This window comes from Macaca nemestrina, chromosome 2 (genome assembly GCF_043159975.1).
Source record: "Macaca nemestrina isolate mMacNem1 chromosome 2, mMacNem.hap1, whole genome shotgun sequence".
NCBI lineage: Eukaryota > Metazoa > Chordata > Mammalia > Primates > Cercopithecidae > Macaca > Macaca nemestrina.
The window spans coordinates 111,395,960-111,415,901 of NC_092126.1; the positions used below are offsets into that span (position 1 = coordinate 111,395,960).

At 43.8% G+C, this 19,942-nt stretch overlaps 1 protein-coding gene across 47 annotated transcripts in view; it reads right to left on the reverse strand.

Moving 5' to 3' along the window:
* LOC105480390 (microtubule associated protein 4) overlaps positions 1 to 19,942 on the reverse strand; it is a 230,273-nt gene that overhangs the window by 131,989 nt on the left and 78,342 nt on the right. For all 47 annotated transcript variants that reach the window (XM_011739176.3, XM_011739171.3, XM_011739162.3 and 44 more), the window contains one exon: positions 7,519 to 7,760. In XM_011739176.3, the coding sequence (XP_011737478.2) occupies positions 7,519 to 7,760 (242 nt within the window). The remainder of the gene's footprint in view (positions 1 to 7,518; positions 7,761 to 19,942) is intronic.

The window sequence follows — 19,942 nt, forward strand, 5'->3', positions numbered from 1 at the left end:
AGTATTTGAGAATTGTTTCCCAAGGTGATAGGCATTTTAGAAGAAGAGTTTGACACCAATTTTATTTTTAAGTATTGGTATTTAGATGGTTTACACAGACAATGCTAAGATAAAATACTTGTAGAAGCAAGAATAAGTTGAAGTGCAAAAGGAAACAAGTATAGTATATCCACAGAAAAGGAATAAAGGTTGGGGGGTTCTTGTGTTGCCAGGTATGAAGGCAGAAATCATACTTAGAGAAAAAAGCAATTTTTCTGCTTTGTGATAAATGCCATAAAAGCAGTCCTGCTTTCTTACCTCTTATTTTACAAGTTGAAGACAATTAGGGTGGACATGTAAGAATTAAGGGAAATAAAACACCATTGTTCAAAGAGTTCTATTATGTGTAACCTACTCAACCATCCCTTCTATATCTAGAGGCAAGAAAATGGTTGATAAACTTCCACTGGTTGGCCTAAGTAAGCCTGTTGTAAGAACATATCAAGAGCACTAGGCTGGGTGCAGTGGCTCACACCTGTAATCCCGGTGCTTTGGGAGACTAAGGCAGGAGGATCGCTTGAGGCCATGAGTTCCAGACCAGCCAGAGGAACACAGTCAGACTCTGTCACTACAAAAAATAAAAGGATAAGCAATGCACGCGCACCTGTAATCCAAGCTATTCAGGAGACTGAGGCAGGAGGAACCTTTGAGCCCAGGAGTTAGTTACATGTTGCAGTAAGCTATGATTGTGCCACTGCACTCCAGCCTAGGCGACATGGAAAGACCCTGTCTTTTTTTTTTTTTTTTGAGACGGAGTTTCACTCTTGTTGCCCAGGCTGTAGTGCAACAGCGCGATCTCGGCTCACAGTAACCTCTGCCTCCCAGGTTCAAGTGATTACTCTCGTCTCAGCCTTCTGAGTAGCTGGGATTACAGGCACCCACCACCACGCCCAGCTAATTTTTTTCTGTTTTTAGTAAAGACAGGGTTTCACCATGTTAGCCAGGCTGGTCTCGAACTCCTGACCTCAGGTGATCCACCCGCCTCAGTCTCCCAAAGTGCTGGGATTACAGGCATGAGCCACTGCATCCGGTAAGATCCTGTCTTTAAAAAAAAAAAAAAAGTGTCAGTGATCAGCAATAGTTTACTGAACCTCATCTAAGAACAAAATCAAACTTAAGTTAGATGTATAATAAAACGTTAATGAAGTCTAGGGGCCTTCCATCACTTCTAAAGACGTATTCAGAAGAACAGCTTGTTTAGAATGTTCTCCAGGAAAAACCCAAATATGAAACCTGTCATTATGGCGAAAACCATCAGTCAGATAATGTATAAAAATCAGACCCACAGCAGAGAAGTCTCCATTCATAAAGAACTCACTAATTGCACAAGATTTCTACAAGGATAAATAAGGCGGCTCCTTTCAATTTTCTTCTTTGATGTCTCCAAACAGCCATCACCCCTTCCTTTTATTCTTAGTTAAGACTTCTACAACTTTTAGGAAGCTGGTATGGAAAAAATGCAGTAATTTATAATCTATTGTAATTATAAACTTTATTATTATTATTTTTAGAGATGGGGTCTCTCTCTGTCACCCAGGCTGCAGCACAGTGGTGCTATTATGGCTCACTGCAGCCTTGACCTCTGGGGCTCAAGTGATCGCCTCCTACCTCAGCTTCCTGAGTAGCTCAGACTACGGGCACACACTACCATGCCCAGCTGTAATCATAAAAACTTTAAACACGGTATCTTCAAAGAGTTCGTGGAAAATGCATTCTATGAAAAACCATTCATGGATTTCAAGGGAGTTTTTCTGCATCAAAATAACTCATACTCCATCTCTACTAAAAATACAAAAATTAGCTGTCATGGTGGCACATGCCTGTAAGCCCAGCTACTCAGGAGGCTGAGGCAGGAGAGTCGATTGAACCCAGGAGGTGGAGCTTGCAGTGAGCCAAGATTGTGCCACCACACTCCAGCCTCGGTGACAGAGAGAGACTCTGTCTTAAAAAAATAAAAATAAAATTAAAAAAGCTCATACTAACTTGTTATAACATGTCTGAACAGGATCTAGTTTGAAGCACTCAAAAGAATAAAACATCAGTTTGAAAAGAGCCCCTAACAAAGCAACATGAATCCTGCTAAAATTGAAGCAAAAGCAAACGGCAAATTTATGGTGAAGCTTGGATGAAAGAATGGTGAAATCATTGATGCTTTGTGTAAAGTTTATGGGGACAATGCTCCAAAGAAATCAGTAGTTTACACATGAATAACTTGTTTTAAGATACCAGCCAGATGCAGAGGTCCGTGCCTATAGTCCCAGCTACTTGGAAGGCTGAGACAGGAGGATCACTTGAGCCCAGGAGTTCAAGGCTGTAGTGCCATGGTTACACCTGTGAATAGTCACTGTACTCTAATTTGGGCAACGTAGTAAGACCCTGTCTCAAAAAAAGAAAAAAAATAAAGGAGGAGATGATGTTGAAGATGAAGCCCACCGTGGCAGATCACCAATATCAATTTGAGAGGAAAAAAGAACGATCTAATTGAAGAGGACTGACAATTAGCAGAACCAATAGTCAATACCACAGACATCTCAATTGGTTCAGTTTATACAATTTTGGCTGACAAATTAAAATTGAGCAAACTTTCCACTCAACTGGTGCCAAAACGGTTGCATCCAGATCAGCTGCAAAGAGCAGAGCTTTCGATGTAAATTTTAAACAAGTGGGATCAAGACCCTGAAGCATTTCTTTGAAGAACTGTAACAGGAGATGAAATATGGCTTTACCAGTATAATCCTAAAGACAAAGCACAATCAAAGCAATGGCTACCAAGAGGCGTAAATGCTCCAGTCAAAGCAAAAGTGGATCAGTCAAGAGCAACGACAAGTTTTTCAGGATGTTCAAAGCACTTTGCCTGTTGACTTTCTGGAGAGCCAAAGAATGATAACATCTTATTATGAGGGTGTTTTGAGAAATTCAGCCAATGCTTTAGCAGAAAAACACCCAGGAAAGCTTCACCAGAGAGTCCTTCTCCACCAGGACAATGCTCCTGTTCATTCCTTTCACAAAGATAATTTGTGACAGTTTTGATGAGAAATCATTAGGCATCTACCTCACAACAGTCCTGATTTGGTTCCTTCTGACTTTTTTGTTTTCTAATCTTTAAAAAAATCTTTAGTAGCAATGAAAAATTAAAAACTTAAACAAACAAAAAAAACTTTAAAGGGCATCCATTTTTCTTCATTTCTTCATTTTTCTTAATTTAATAATGTAAAAAAGCCAGGCAGTGGCTCACACCTATAATCCCAGCACAAAAGAAGAACAAATAAATATTTACTCCAAAAAATTTGGATTCCTTAATGGAAAATGGGAAAGTCTATCTCTGTCTTAATCCATAATGGATGGTGGAGACATTTGTTCTCTGACTGACTAACATAAACAAAGAAAACTTAGTAAGAAGAAAGGAATGATAAGACGTACATACTGTAGCAACTAGTCATGGTTGAGATGCTCTTCCCATCCTAATATTAACTTACCCTCATCAGTCATAGGTGAAAGAAGCTAGCTGCTTTTCATTTTCTAATTTCCTTTAACTGTGCATTGTTTCCACCATCTGGGACTGAGACTAGGTGGATAAGGACAGTGAGGTGGTAGCAGTAGATTTTCTTGTGCTTCATCTTGAGTGACTTGATCCATGTAACATTAACTTGGCCCAAGAGGAGGAAAGTTTTTAAGACATTATTTTATTTATAAAAAATTAAATCCTCCCTGCTATTTTTGACATGTAAATAACTTAAAATTTCAGGCCAGGCATGGTGGCTCATGCCTGTAATCCCAGCACTTTGGGAGGCCAAGGTGAGTGGATCACCTGAGGTCAGGAGTTTGAGACCAGCTAGGCCAACATGGCAAAACCCCATCTCTACTAAAAATACAAAAATTAGCCAGGCATGGTGGTGCATGCCTGTAATCCCAGCTACCGGGGGGGCTGAGGCAGGAGGATCACTTGAACCTGGGAGGCGGAGGATGCAGTGAGCAGAGATCGTGCCACTGCACTCCAGCCTGGGCAACAGAGACTCCACCTCAAAAAAAAAAAAAAAAACACACACAGTTCATTAACTCAGAAGACTACTCCAGAAAATGGCAAGTGGTTACTCCAGGAAGGAGAACTGCCTAGCTAGGGTGTAGGGATTGGGATAATTTGTTTTACTGTATATCCCTTTGAACCAATTGGATTTTGTATATATGCATTTGTTAGCCTGTTCAAAAAAAAATACGAGTTTCTGGAAAATTGAATTAAAGGATAAAAGCATGAACTTTATTTCTCAACATAAGCTTTTTCAACGTCAAGACACTTTTGCAAAAAATTATAGCAACTTTTTTTTTTGAGACAGAGTCTTGCTCTGTCACCCAGGCTGGAGTGCAGTGGCACGTTCTCCACTCACTGCCACCTCCACCTCCCAGGTTCAAGTGATTCTCGTACCTCAGCCTCCCAAGTACCTGGGATTACAGGTGTACACCATTACTCCTGGCTAATTTTTGTATTTTTAGTAGAGGCCGAGTTTCCCCATGTTGGCCAGGCTGGTCTTAAACTCCTGACCTCAGGTGAGGCGCCTCCCTTGGTCTCCCAAAGTGCTGGGATTACAGGCGTGAGCCACTGCGCCTGGCCTGAAGTAAATATTTATATGGATATAATTAGATCTTAAACTCTCAGTACTTCTTTAAATGAGCTGTGGTTTGCCCCCTCCCCAAGACACAAATTAAACGTATATTAAGGAAGCAGGTTTTCTTCTTCTACTTATGCTGTAGAAAGCCAAAAGAGATGTCACTCCCACCCTAACAACAAGAAACAGCAAGATCAACTACAAAAAACTTGAATTCATTGGAAAGCTACCTAGTAGTATGAAATCCAAAGAAAGACAAGCCCCTCCAGGAAATATGGGAGGTGAACACCAGCTCTCCTGTGTCACCGCATGTGCAGAAGAGACACTGGGTACCCTACAAGCAGGTAAGAAAAATTCAAGTAAAAATTGTAGTGATTTGTTAAAGGTAAGTGAAGGCTAGCATGAGACTATGGGGTCCCTCAAATCCACAGACACAAAGGGAATTCACACTCATTTGCAAGATTGTCTTTGCAGATGTCTGCTGCATGCTCACAGGAAAGATTGGAAGCAGGGTGAGGGACCAGATAGTCTCCCTCCATGCTACAGACCTGGAGAAGGCCACCACCATTAAGGGAAAAGCATGAACTCCTCCTCCTGGGATCTTTCTCTCCTGGGGAAGGAGTACCAAACTCTGTCAGCCCCAGAACACACTGGCTGTAGCTAGGGAAAGAGTAATAGAAACATACTTTATAAACCTGAGAGAGGAGCAAGAAAAACTCCTCGTCCAGGATCCTACACCAATACCATTAGAAGACTCTACTACTGTGAGAAGGATAATACAATTGAGAAAGACCCAACCCATGAGATATAAGCACATGATTAAGCACAAAATGGGACAATAAAAAAACAAACTCTGCCCACCACCTGGCTAGAACTCTTCTGATAAAAGAGGGAAAAGACAATGGACAAGGACCCCTCTGAGGCCTGGGTACACAGGGAAGGCTGAAAGAGTGGAGCAAGCACATTAAAGAAATACCTTCCGGTGCCTCAGTCCCCACTCTAAGCACAGAATTAAAGGGACTGAAGACAGTAACACTGAAGGCAATTATGGTAACAACAAAACCCAAAACTAGCTCAGCTCCTGTTTAAATTGACTAAACCCAAGAGACATGCCCATTTCCAAGCATAAATACCTTTTGGCCTGAGCCTACTATTTTACATGTGAGATCCAGCATTCAATCAAAAACTAAGATATACACACACACACACACACACACACACTCACACACACACACACAGCAATCAGACTGAGAGATGACCCAGATTTTCAAATTATCACACAGAGATTTAAAACAACTATGATTGGCCGGGCGCGGTGGCTCAAGCCTGTAATCCCAGCACTTTGGGAGGCCGAGGCGGGTGGATCACGAGGTCAGGAGATCGAGACTATCCTGGCTAACATGGTGAAACCCCGTCTCTACTAAAAATACAAAAAACTAGCCGGGCGTGGTGGCGGGCGCCTGTAGTCTCAGCTACTTGGGAGGCTGAGGCGGGAGAATGGCGTGAACCCGGGAGGCGGAGCTTGCAGTGAGCCGAGATCACGCCACTGCACTCCAGCCTGGGAGACACAGCGAGACTCCGTCTCAAAAAAAAAAAAAAAAAAAAGAAACCAAAAAAGAATAAATCAACTTAAAGAAGAAAGAAAAGAAATAAAGATATGAGAAGAAATGAAAAACAGAAAGACAATAGAAAAAAAAAATTAATGAAACCAAAAGCTGGATCTTTCAATACAATTGATAAACCTCTATCTAGACTTATCAAAAAATAAAAATAAAAAAAGAAACATCACAAATGACTAATATAAGAACTGAAAGAGGGGATATAACAGATTCTTAAAAGCATATCTCCATTAGTTTGTAACATTTATGCCAGGAAACTGACCAAGGAATTCCTTCAAAGATACAAACTACCAAAGCTAACTTAAGAAATAGATAACCAGGCCGGGCGCGGTGGCTCAAGCCTGTAATCCCAGCACTGTGGGAGGCCGAGATGGGCGGATCACGAGGTCAGGAGATCGAGACCATCCTGGCTAACACGGTGAAACCCCGTCTCTACTAAAAAATACAAAAAAAACTAGCCGGGCGCGGTGGCGGGCGCCTGTAGTCCCAGCTACTCAGGAGGCTGAGGCAGGAGAATGGCGTGAACCCGGGAGGCGGAGCTTGCAGTGAGCTGAGATCCGGCCACTGCACTCCAGCCTGGGTGGCAGAGCGAGACTCCGTCTCAAAAAAAAAAAAAAAAAAAAAAAAAAAGAAATAGATAACCAGAATAGTTCTATGATCTCTGAAAGACACTAAATTCCTAGTTTAAAAATCTGACAGAACATTCCAGGCCCAGAGAGCTTTATTGATGAATTCTATCAAACACTGAAAAGAAGAAAAAAATATCAATTCTATGCAAACTATTCCAGAAAAGAAAAAGAAGGGAACACTTCCCAGTTCATTTTATGAAGTCGGCATGACCTCAATTCTAAAACTGGACAGAAGACATTATGAGAAAAATACAGACCAATTCCCTCATGAACACAGATACAAAAATACTCAACCAATTATTAGCACATCTGATCCAGGAAAAAGGGCAATTTCTCTTAAAGGCTTTAATTATGCTTTAATCCTGACCTGGGATGACCCCAAAGACAACAAATGGCATCTGATTCCAGTCTAAATGAAGAAATATTAGGGTTAAAAGTTATCTACAGACTCATGAACACTCACTCAAAGGGTGGTAAGTCTACCTTCTCGGTTTCTAATAAAGAAATACAAAGTTACTAGCCTATACTAAAAAAACTCAGCTCAATTCTTAGTTTCCAAGATTACGACCAAAGGCATAATCCCTAACCTGCTTTCTGAACATATGTAAGCAGTCTGGTTTAAATACTTACCTTCAACCTGGCTAGTTTCTGAGCACGGTTTCTTCTTTGACTCTGAGTTTCCGGTTTTCTCATCAACATCCAGGAGAGGAATATAGTCTGTTTTTCCAACAGTTTCTCCCACAACATCATCAAAGGCCTCTGCCTCTAGTGTGGCAATGAAGTCTCGCTTTATCTCTCCCTCAATGTCTGGAGATGGCTCTGTTAATGCATCTGCAAGACTGAGGTCGGCCATTCTGCACTGCTGCAACTGCCTGGTGAAGAAGAAAAAGATGTTTCATGTAATGAGCACTGCAAAAGGAAAAACATTTCTAGAGACTCTTGTCAATTGTTTGAAACAAACAAAAGAATCAAAATCTAAGATTTTACAGCCAGAAGAGGCTCCCTTATTTGAAAGATGAGAAAATTAAAGCTAAGAAATGGACAGTCTTACCCAAGGTAACTCACATTTCTGGGGGTGGGGGGAGGTGGTGGTGGCAGGACAAAGCAATTGCAATTGTGTCCTTTCTATTTGTAAGAAAAGTGAGGTGCAAAAAACCCCACAATCAACATATCCAAAGCTATAGCCAGTAAGATTCAAATCAGGTCTTTACATAGTTACATTACTATCGGACAAATGAAATCAACTTTCTTGACCAAAGACTGTGAGTATGGGCCTTATCTTGGAGTAAGCACCTGCTTCTTCATGATCACTTGTGGATAGCCCTGTCAACCAAACTACTTAGCTCTGCCAGCATAAAAAAAAACACACACATTTCCCTCAATTAGCTACGGGAAATGGTCCCTCTCTGCAGTCATGTATATTACCATTTTTACAGACTACCAGCTTCTTAATTATATAATCTGCAGTTAAAAAGTAATTCTACTGGCAGCCATAAAAAAGTCATGTCCTTTGTGGGAACATGGATGGCAAGCTGGAGGATATTATCTGCAGCAAACTAACGCAGGAACAGAAAACCAAATACCACATGTTCTTATTTGTAAGTGGGAACTAAACGATGAGAACTTATGAATACAAAGGAGGAAACTGCAGACAGCGGGGTCTACTGGAGGGTGGAGGGTGGGAGGAGGGAAAGGAGCAGAAAAGATAACTACTGGGTACTGGACTTAATTGAAATAATCTGCACAACAAACCCTTGTGACATGTGTTTACCTACGCAACAAACCTTTACATGTACCCTTGAACCCAAAATAAAAGTTTAAAAAAAAAAAGTAAATCTACTGTAAGTAAACCATAGATGAATAGCCTAGAAAATACAGAAATAATGTAGTAAAAAGAGCCAAAGGGGCCAGGTGCAGTGGCTCACACCTGTAATCCCAGCACTTTGGGAGGCCAAGGCAGGCGGATCACTTGAGACCAGGAATTCAGTATCAGGCTGGCCAACATGGTGAAACCCCATCTCTACTAAAAATACAAAAATTAGCAAGGCATGGTGGTGGACGCCTGTAATCCCAGCTACTTGTGAGGCTGAGGTAGGAGAATCGCTTGAACCCGGGAGGCGGAGGTTGCAGTGAGCCGAGGTTGTGCCACTGAACTCCAGCATGGGCGATAGAGTGAGACTTTGACACCCCCACCAAAAAAAATTAAAAAGAAAAAAAAAAGAAGAAGAGCCAAAGACCTGCAATAAATTAGCACCATTCAAATGCAGGGCATAATAGGAAATAAAGTGTGCAAGGTACTACGCCTGCTTTCAAAGAGTCTAACAGAAACTCCAAGAGACTCCATAGGATAAGTTGACATACAAGCTATGGTGTTGACAAGGTAAATACAAGTCAAACAGATCCTTAGTTGCATAGTGTAATGGCTACTACTTGTGTTTGTCCAGAAATCTATTCTTCTATCTCCCCTAATACAAAGCAGTCCCTACCCCTATAGTGTTTGGGACATGACTAGAGTTGGGTCAATCAGAAGTCAAGAAGAAGACAGTTGGAAAGGACCACTTATTGACTACACACTGGAAGAAACGTTCATGACAGCTATTTGGTTGCCCTCGTTGACTACTTCAAGTCTAAGTGAGCAGCTTTCATCTTTCTTTTGCCTAATTTAGTCAATCTATTTCTGTTGTTTACAATGGAAGAATCTCAACTAATACACAGTCTTTCTCCAACCCAAACTTGAAAAAGTCAAAATAGGCCGGGCGCGGTGGCTCAAACCTGTAATCCCAGCACTTTGGGAGGCCGAGACGGGCGGATCATGAGATCAGGAGATCAAGACCATCCTGGCTAACACGGTGAAACCCCGTCTCTACTAAAAAATACAAAAAACTAGCCGGGCGAGGTGGCGGGCACCTGTAGTCCCAGCTACTTGGGAGGCTGAGGCAGGAGAATGGCGTAAACCCAGGAGGCGGAGCTTGCAGTGAGCTGAGATCTGGCCACTGCACTCCAGCCTGGACAGCAGAGCGAGACTCCGTCTCAAAAAAAAAAAAAAAAAAAAAAGAAAAGGAAAAAAAAGAAAAAGAAAAAGTCAAAATATACTATGATTCAAGTCACTTAATTATCAGGCTTTCCTTTTAAGCTCTTCTCCACTATCTACCTCTCTCCAACAAATGTACTTAGAAAAAAGAAACAGAATTAAAGCAAGGAATATGGTCCTATCTTCCTTCCTTCCTATTCTATCTTCATCTTTGTTCCCACACACTCCCCTCCTCCCACTTACGTGGTGTGAGGCTACCATGATTACAAAACATGTATAAAGCAAATACTTCCAGACCCTGAAAAATCAGAATTCATCTTACCCTAAATTCCCAAATCCAACAAGCAAAGGGTGTTGATATATATTAGAGTGGTGGCACAGAGGCTTAAGAATCAAGATCTGACACCCAATTAGTAAGTACAGACAGGATAATTAAGGCCAGGGGCAAGATCTACATCTTCTAGGCAAGTGCTTAGAAAAAAAAGATAATATGTGTTCAGTACTCAGAATGCTGGAGATAGTTTGTCTCTACCTATATGGGGCTTAGTGAAAACATTCATTACATATTCTTTATATTATCTAAGAAAAAAATACAATACCAAGATTTGGAAAGACACTAAATAATCAATTATATTTACATAGACTTCCAAATAAAATCTTTAAAAATTTCAAATAAATTTAAGCCTTCTTCCATGTGCCTAACTTTATGAGTTTTCCTATTTGAGATAGCAACCTTAATTCCTCATCAATAATTTTAAATGATTATCTTTTCAAATTCTAGATAGTACCATCATACAAAAACGTAGTAGAAAGAGCTGTTTCTCTGATTTCTTTTCTTTTTGACATGGAGTCTCGCCTCAATGCAACCTCCACCTCCCAGGTTCAAGTGATCCTCCTGCCTCAGTCTCTCGAGTAGCTGGGATTACAAGTATGCACCACCACACCCAGCTAATTTTTGCATTTTTAGTAGAGACAGGGTGCCACCATATTGGTTAGGCTGGTCTCGAACTCCTAACCTCAAAGTGATCCACCCACCTTGGCCTCCCAAAGTGCCAAGATTATAGGTGTGAGCCACTGCACCCAGCCTGATTACTTTTCTAAAAGCAAATGTGATACTTAAATTTCCTGTGACTATGAGTTCCTAAATCATATCTTTTTATTTTTTATTTTTTTGAGACGGAGTTTCACTCTTGTTGTCCAGGCTGGAGTACAATGGCACCATCTCAGCTCACCACAACCTCCACCTCCCAGGTTCATGCGACTCTGTCATCGTAATACTTGGAATTCGATTAAGTTCATTTAGGTCTCAAAAAATGTCAAAAGATACTTGTGACCCAGGTGTGGTGGTATGCACCTGTAGTTCTAGCCTTTCAGGAGGCTGGGGCAGGAAGATTGAGACTAGGAGTTCCAAGCTACACTGTGCAATGATCACGTCTGTGAATAGTCACCACACTCCAGCGGGTGTGCAGCCACGATTGCCTCACTGCACTCTAGCCTGGGCGACAGAACTAGACTCCATCTCAAAAAAAAAAAAAAAAAAGCCGGGCACGGTGGCTCAAGCCTATAATCCCAGCACTTTGGGAGGCGGAGACGGGCGGATCACGAGGTCAGGAGTTCGAGACCATCCTGGCTAACACGGTGAAACCCCGTCTCTACTAAAAAAATACAAAAAGCTAGCCGGGTGAGGTGGCGGGCGCCTGTAGTCCCAGCTACTCGGGAGGCTGAGACAGGAGAATGGCGTAAACCCGGGAGGCGGAGCTTGCAGTGAGCTGAGATCCGGCCACCGCACTCCAGCCCGGGTGACAGGCGAGACTCCGTCTCAAAAAAAAAAAAAAAAAAAAAAATCACACTCTGAGCCAGGTGTGATGGTTTACACCTGTAATCCCAGCACTTTCAGAGGCTGAGGTGGGAGGAGCACTTGAGACTAGGAATTCAAAACCAGCTAGGCAACATACTGAGACCCTGCCTCTACAAAAACTGAAACAAATAAGCTGGGCACGGGGGCAGATGCCTATAGTCCTAGCTACTCAGGAAGCTGAGGTGTCACAACTGCTTGAACCTGGGAGGTTGAGACTGCAGTGAGCCATGACTGTGATGGTACCACTGTACTCCAGCCTGGATGACAGAGTGAGACCCTGTCTCAAAAAAATTTTTAAAATAAAAATAAAAAATAAATAGGGTGCAGAGGCTCAGGCCTGTAACCCCAACAATTTGAGAGCCTGAGGCAGCTGGATCACTTGAGGCCAGGAGTTCAAGACCAGCCTCGCCAACACGGTGAAACCCCATCTCTACTAAAAATACAAAAATTAGCCAGGTGTGGTGGCGTGCACCTGTAATCCCAGCTACTTGGGAGGCTGAGGCATGAGAATCACTGGAACCTGGGAGGTAGAGGTTGCAGTGAGCTGAGATCGCACCACTGCACTCCAGCCTGGGTGACAGAAAATTTGTCTCAAAAAATAAAAATTAAATTTAAAAACTTTTAAATAAATAAGTAAAAAATAAATCACACTCTGGCTGTTAACATCAAGGCCAAAAATAAATATACAAATAAATAAAAAAATTAAACAAATTTAATTCCATTTAGAAATATCTAATAACTATAATAAAGTTAAATCCAATTTAATCAGTCTGTTAGAAGAAAAATAGCAACAAGAGCAAATTATGTCAAAGAAAGATATGCACTGAGAGAGTTTAATAATAGATGTCATAGAGAGAGTTGTTGAATCCTCTCCATAAAAAAGCAAGTATGGGCCAGGTGCGATGGCTCACACCTGTAATCCCAGCACTTTGGGAGGCCGAGGCGGACGGATCACAAAGTCAGGAGATCAAGACCATCCTGGCTAACATGGTGAAACCTCCTCTCTATTAAAAATACAACAAATTACCCAAGCGTGGTGGTGCATGCCTGTAATCCCAGCTCCTTGGGAGGCTGAGGCAGGAGAATCACTTGAACCCGGGAAGCGGAGGTTGCAGTGAGCCAAGATTGCGCCACTGCACTCCAGCCTGGGTGACAGAGTGAGACTCCGTCTCAAAAAAAAAAAAAAAAAGGTATTAAATTGGACAAAACTGTTACGATCAGCCATTCCAAAGCACTGGACATTAATAAACTGTAGAACACAAGTTGAGAAGCTTTGCATTCTTGAAATCTGCTTGAACTTTGGTTAAAACCAGGAAGAGTCTATGGCCCTTTTGTCTAGAGCTGTTTCCACCCCCATCTTAGCCCACAGCCCAGTTTGGTCAGCAAGAATTACACTTTTATTAGTATGATGGTTCATAATGAGCGTCAACTTGATTGGATTAAAGGATGCAACACTGATCCTGCGTGTGTCTGTGAGGGTGTTGCCAAAGGAGATTAACATTTGAGTCAGTGGGCTGCGGAAGGCAGACCCACCCTTAACTGGGTGGGCACCATCTAATCAGCCACCAGCGATCATAAAGCAGGCAGAAAAATATGAAGAGGGAAGATGGGCCTAGCCTCCCAGCCTACATCTTTCTCTCGTGCTGGGTACTTCCTGCCCTCGAACATTGGACCCCACGTTCTTCAGTTTTGGGACTTGGACTGGCTCTCCTAGCTCCTTAGCTTGCAGACAGCCTTTTGTGGGACCCTGTGATCGTGTAAGTCAATACTTACTAAATTTCCCTTTTTATATACATACATATATATCCTATTAGTTCTGTTCCTCTAAGAAAACTCTGACCCCAGACTAATATAGATTCTGGTACCAGGAGTGGTTCCAGAGGAACAGAATATTAAGGATGGAGTTCTTTTGTTCGTTTAGGGGTTTCTGGAGTTGGCTGCTTAATATTATTAGATCCAAAAATGCTAAGGACTCTACTTCTAATAGCATGGAGAACATTGATAGTCCTTGGCGTGAACGGTTTAGAGAGTTATGCAAAATAAATGCATTTGACACTCCTGATTCACTGCTCATGAGAGGCAAGGACTTTAGTGACTCTATACATAATACCTTTGGCCAGATGTGGAAAACCCAGGAACATAATGAAGCTGGTTGGTTGCTACTAAGTTCAGTGGACAAAGTGATGAAAGAAAATGATGAACGCAGGGATTCTGTTTCCTGGCTTCAGAAGCAGATACTAAGTCTCAAATCTGCTAAGATTGCCCTGAGTGAGAGTCTTAGCTCCTGTTGAGAAACAGCTGAAATTGTGGAAAAACAGACACAAGTTCTTATCATGTGAGTGGCTGACCTGCAACCAAAGATGCACGCACAGCCACCTGAGGTGTCTACTGCTAAAGTGAGGGCATTGATTGGAAAAGAACGGGACTCTGCAACTTGGAATGGGGATGTGTGGGAGGACCCTGACGAAGCTGGGGACACTGAGTTTGTAAACTCTGGTGAACCTTTTTAGCCAGAAGGAACAGCTTCCCCATTCCCCGCAGTGGCAACATATCCCCTTACTCCCCGCCATCAGCCTTTCCATCTTTGTCTAAGGAGATAAACCCCGAGCTGCCTGAGGCAAGAGTCATGGCCTCCCCTCGGGCAGTTGCCAGGCAAGATAATGATGATTTTCCTCAGAAGGTACCTGCAACACCCATTTGCTTCTAGACCTGTAACTCTAGTCCTGCAGGTCCCTAGAGGTGAGGTTGAGAGTGTGACCCAGGAGGAGGTACGCTACACTCAAAAAGAACTGTTCTCAGCTGGGCGCAGTGGCTCACACCTGTAATCCCAGCACTTTGGGAGGCCAAGGTGGGTGGATCATGAGGTCAGGAGTTCGAGACCAGTCTGGCCAACATAGTGAAACCCTGTCTCTACTAAAAATACAAAAAATTAGCCAGGTGTGGTGGTGTGCACCTGTAATCCCAGCTACTTGGGAGGCTGAGGCAGGAGAATCACATGAACCCAGGAGGTGGAGGTTGCAGTGAGGCGAGATTGTGCCACTGCACTCCAGCCTGGGTGACAGAACGAGACTCTCTCTAAAACAAAACCAAACAAAAACAAAAACAAAAAAGAACTGTTCTCTAATTTATATTAACAGCAATCTGGAGAAGAGGCATGGGAATGGATATTAAGGGTATGGGATAATGGTGGAAGGCACATAGAGTTGGATCAGGATGAATTTATTGATATGGGCACACTAAGTAGGGACTCTGCATTTAATGTTGCAGCTCGGGGAGTTAAAATAAGGTTCTAACAGTTTATTTGCTTGGTTAGCTGAAATATGCATTAAAAGATGGCCCACTGTGAGGGAGCTGGAAATGCCTGATATCTCTTGGTTTAATGTAGAGGAAGGGATCCAAAGGCTTAGGGAGATTGAGATGGTGGAGTATCCAATACTCACTTTAGACCTACACATCGCAGCCGGGAGGGTCCAGAAGATATACCCTTGACCAATGCCTTGTGAAACAGATTTGTGAGGGTAGCACCTGAATCTTTGAAGAGCCCTGTAATTGCTCTTCTCTGTATGTCAGACCTAATGGTGAGAACCACAGTCACTCAACTACAAAATTGAAATACGACGGGAATAACTGGATCCCAAAGTGGCAGGGGCCAAGTGACAGCACTCAACCATCAAAAGCAAGGTAAGCGTAGCAACTGTAATGGACAACAGAGGCAAAGTGACAATCAGAATAGTCTGACTCATGTAGATCTCTGGCATTGGCTAATTAATCACGGTGTTCCTAGAAGTGAAACAGACAGGAAGCCTACTGCATTCCTACTTAATTTATACAAACAGAAAACCTCTAGGTCGAATGGACGAAAGACTAATTTGAATTATAAAAAGTGAATCATGGTTCCTCAATCAATTGGAAATCAATCAATTTCCAGACTTTAGCCAGTTTATAGACCCAGAACCTCTTGAATGAAGGCAAGGCCAGGTTCCCTTGAGGAAGGACCCCACTACATTACTGACAATTTATGCAGTGAATCTTTCTCCCATCCTTCCCCAAGGAGACCTCCTTCCAACCTTTCACTTTGGGGACTACTGGATACTGGCTCTGAGCTGACGTTGATTCCAGGGGACTTAAAACATCATTGTGGTCTTCCAGTTAAACTAGGGGCTCATGGAGGTCAGGTAATTAATGGAGTTTTAGCTTAGGTCTGACTTACAGTGGGTCCAGTGGGTCCCTGGACTCATCCTGTGGTCATTACCCCAGTGCCAGGATGCAGAATTGGCACAGACATACTTAGAAGCTGGCAGAACTCCCACATGGGTTCCCTGACTGCTAGGGTGAGGGCTATCATGGTGGGAAAGGAAGCCCTTACAGCTGCCTCTACCTAAAAAAATAGTAAATCAAAAACAATATCACATCCCTGGAGGGACTGCAGAGATCAGTGCCACCATCAAGGACTTGAAAGATGCAGAAGTGGTGATTCCCACCACATCCCCGTTAACTTTTCCACTTGGCCTGTGCACAAGACAGATGGATCTTGGATAGTGGATTATCATAAGCTTAACCAAGTGGTGACTCCACTTGCAGCTGCTGTACCAGATGTGGTTTCATTGCTTGAGCAAATTAACACATCTCCTGGTACCTGGTATGCAGCCATTGACTATGCAAATGCCTTTCTCCACTCCTGTCCATAAGCCCCACCAGAAGCAATCTACTATCAGCTGGCAAGGCCAGCAATATACCTTTACTGTCCTACCTCAGGGGTATCAACTCTCCAGCTTTTTGTCATAATCTTATTTGGAGAGATCTTGATCGCTTTTCGCTTCTGCAAGATATCACACTGGTCTATTACATTGATGACATTATGCAGAGTGGATCCAGTGATCAAGAAGTAGCAAACACACTGGACTTATTAATGTGACATTTGCATGCCAGAGGATGGGAAATAAATCCGACTAAAATTCAAGGACCTTCTGTCTCAGTAAAATTTCTAGGGATCCAGTGGTGTGGGGCCTGTCCAGATATTCCCTCTAAGGTAAAGGATAAGTTGCTGTGTTTGGCCTCTCCTACAACCAAGAAAGAGGCACAATGCCTAGTGGGCATGTTTGGATTTTGGAGGCAACACGTTCCTCATTTGGGTGTATTACTCCAGCCCATTTACTGAGTGACCTGAAAGGCTGCCAGTTTTGAGAGGGGTCCAGAACAGAAGAAGGCTCTGCAACAGGTCCAGACTGCTGTGAAAGCTGCTCTGCCACCTGGGCCATATGACCCAGCAGATCCAATGGTGTTTAATGTGTCAGTGGCAGATAGGGATGTTGTTTGGAGCCTTTGGCAGGCTCCCATAGGTGAATCGCAATGGAGACTACTAGGATTTTGGAGCAAGGCCCTGCCATCTTCTGCAGATAACCACTCTCCTTTTTTTTTTTTTTTTTTTTTTTTTTTGAGATGCAGTGTCACTCTCGCCAAGCTGGAGTGCAGTGGTGCAATCTCAGCTCACTACAACCTCCACCTCCTGGGTTCAAGCGATTCTCCTGCCTCAGCCTCCCAAGTAGCTGGAAATACAGGTGTGCGCCACCACTTCCAGCTAATTTTTGTATTTTTAGTAAAGATGGGGTTTCACCATGTTGGCCAGGATGGTCTCAATCTCTTGACCTCGTGATCTGCCCACCTCAGCCTCCCAAAGTGCTGATTACAGATGTGAACCACCATGCCCAACCAACTACTCTCCTTTTCAGAGTCAGCTCTTGGCCTGTTACCAGGCTTTGGTGGAAACTGAATGTTTGACTATGGGTCATCAAGTCACCATGAGACCTGAACTGCCTATCATGAGCTGGGTGCTTTCAGACCCATCTAACCATAAAGTGGGGTGTGCATAGCAGCATTCCATCATCAAATGGAAGTGGTATATACGTGATCAGGCTCAAGCAGGTCCTGAAGGCACAAGTAAATTACATGAGCAAGTGGCTCAAATGCCCATGGCCTCCACTCCTGCCACCATGCCTTCTCTCCCCCAGTCTGCATCGATGGCCTCATGGGGAGTTCCCTATGATCAGCTGACAGAGGAAAAGAAGATTAGGGCCTGCTTCACAGACGGTTCTGCATGATATGCAGGCACCACCCAAAAGTGGACAGCTGCAGCACTACAGCCCCTTTCTAGGACATCCCTGAAAGACAACGATGAAGGGAAATCTTCCCAGTGGGCAGAACTTAGAGCAGTGCACCTGGCTGTGCACTTTGCATGGGAGGAGAAATGGCCAGATGTGTGATTATATACTGATTCATGGGCTGTAGCCAATAGTTTGGCTGGATGGTCAGGGACTTGGAAGGCGCATGATTGGAAACTTCGTGGCAAAGAAATTTGGGGAAGAGGTATGTGGATGGACCTCTCTGAGTGGTCAAAGACTGAAGATATTTGTATCCCATGTGAGTGCTCACCAATGGGTGACCTCAGTGGAGGAGGAGTTTAATAATCTAGTGGATAGGACGACCCATTTTGTGGACGCCACTCAGCCTCCTTCCCCAAAACCCCCTGCCATCAGCCATGGCCAACAAAGTGGCCATGGTGGCAGGGATGGAGGTTATGCATGGGCTCAGCAACATGGACTTCCACTCACCAAGGCTGACCTGGCTATGGCCACTGCTGAGTGCCCACTTTGCCAGCAGCAGAGACCAACACCAAGGCCTCAGTATGTCACCATTCCTTGGGTGATCAGCCAGTTACCTGGTGGCAGATTGATTATATTGGACCTCTTCCATCATGGAAAGGGCAGAGGATTGCCCTCACTCAAATAGACACTTACTCTGGATATGGGTTTGCCCATCCTGTATGCAATGCTTCTGCCAAGACTACCATTTGTGGAATGCTTTTTGTTGTTGTTGTTGTTGTTGTTGTTTTGAGACGGGGTGTCACTCTATTGCCCAGGCTGGAGAGCAGTGGCACAATCTTGGCTCTCTGCAACATCCGCCTCCCGGGTTCAAGTGATTCTCCTGCCTCAGCCTCCCAAGTAGCTAGGATTACAGGCACCCGCCACCACACCCAGCTAATTTTTGTATTTTCAGTACAGATGGGGTTTCACCATGTTGGCCAGGCTGGCCCTGAACTCCTGACCTCAAGTGATCTGCTCGCCTCGGCCTCCCAAAGTGCTGGGATTACAGGCGTGAGCCACCGCACCCGGCCGACTCATGGAATGCCTTATCCACCATCATGGCATTCCACGCAGCACAGCCTCTGACCAAGGCATTCACTTTGCAGCTAAAGAAGTGCGACAGAGGCCGGGCGCGGTGGCTCAAGCCTGTAATCCCAGCACTTTGGGAGGCCGAGACGGGCGGATCACGAGGTCAGGAGATCAAGACCATCCTGGCGAACACGGTGAAACCCCGTCTCTACTAAAAAATACAAAAAACTAGCTGGGCGAGGCGGCGGGTGCCTGTAGTCCCAGGTACTCGGGAGGCTGAGGCAGGAGAATGGCGTGAACCTGGGAGGCGGAGCTTGCAGTGAGCTGAGATCCGGCCACTGCACTCCAGCCTGGGCGACAGAGTGAGACTCCGTCTCAAAAAAAAAAAAAAAAAAAAAAAAAAGAAGTGCGACAGTAGGCTGATGCTCATGGAATTCACTGGTCTTACCGTGTTCTCCACCATCCTAAAGCAGCTGGATTGACAGAACGGTGGAATGGCCTATTGAAGTCACAATTACAACACCAACTAGGTGACAATACTTTGCAGGACTGGGGGAAAGTTCTCCAGAAGGCCGTGTATCCTCTGAATCAGCGTCCAGTACATGGTACTGTTTCTCCCACAACCAGGATTCACAGGTCCAGGAATCGAGGGGTGGAAGTGGAAGTGGCACCACTCACCATCACTCCTAGTGATCCACTAGCAAATTTTTTGCTTCCTCTCCTGCAACATTATGTTCTGGTGGCCTAGAGGTCTTAATTCCAGAGGGAGGAGTGCTGCCACCAGGAGACACAACAATGATTCCATTACACTGGAAGTTAAGATTGTCACCTGGACACTTTGGGCTCCTCCTCCCTTTAAGTCAACAGGCTCAGAAGGGAGTTACAGTGTTGGTTAAGGTGACTGACCCAGACTATCAAGATGAAATCAGTCTACAACTCCACAACTGAGGTAAGGAAGAGTATGCATGGAATACAGGACATCCATTAGGGCATCTC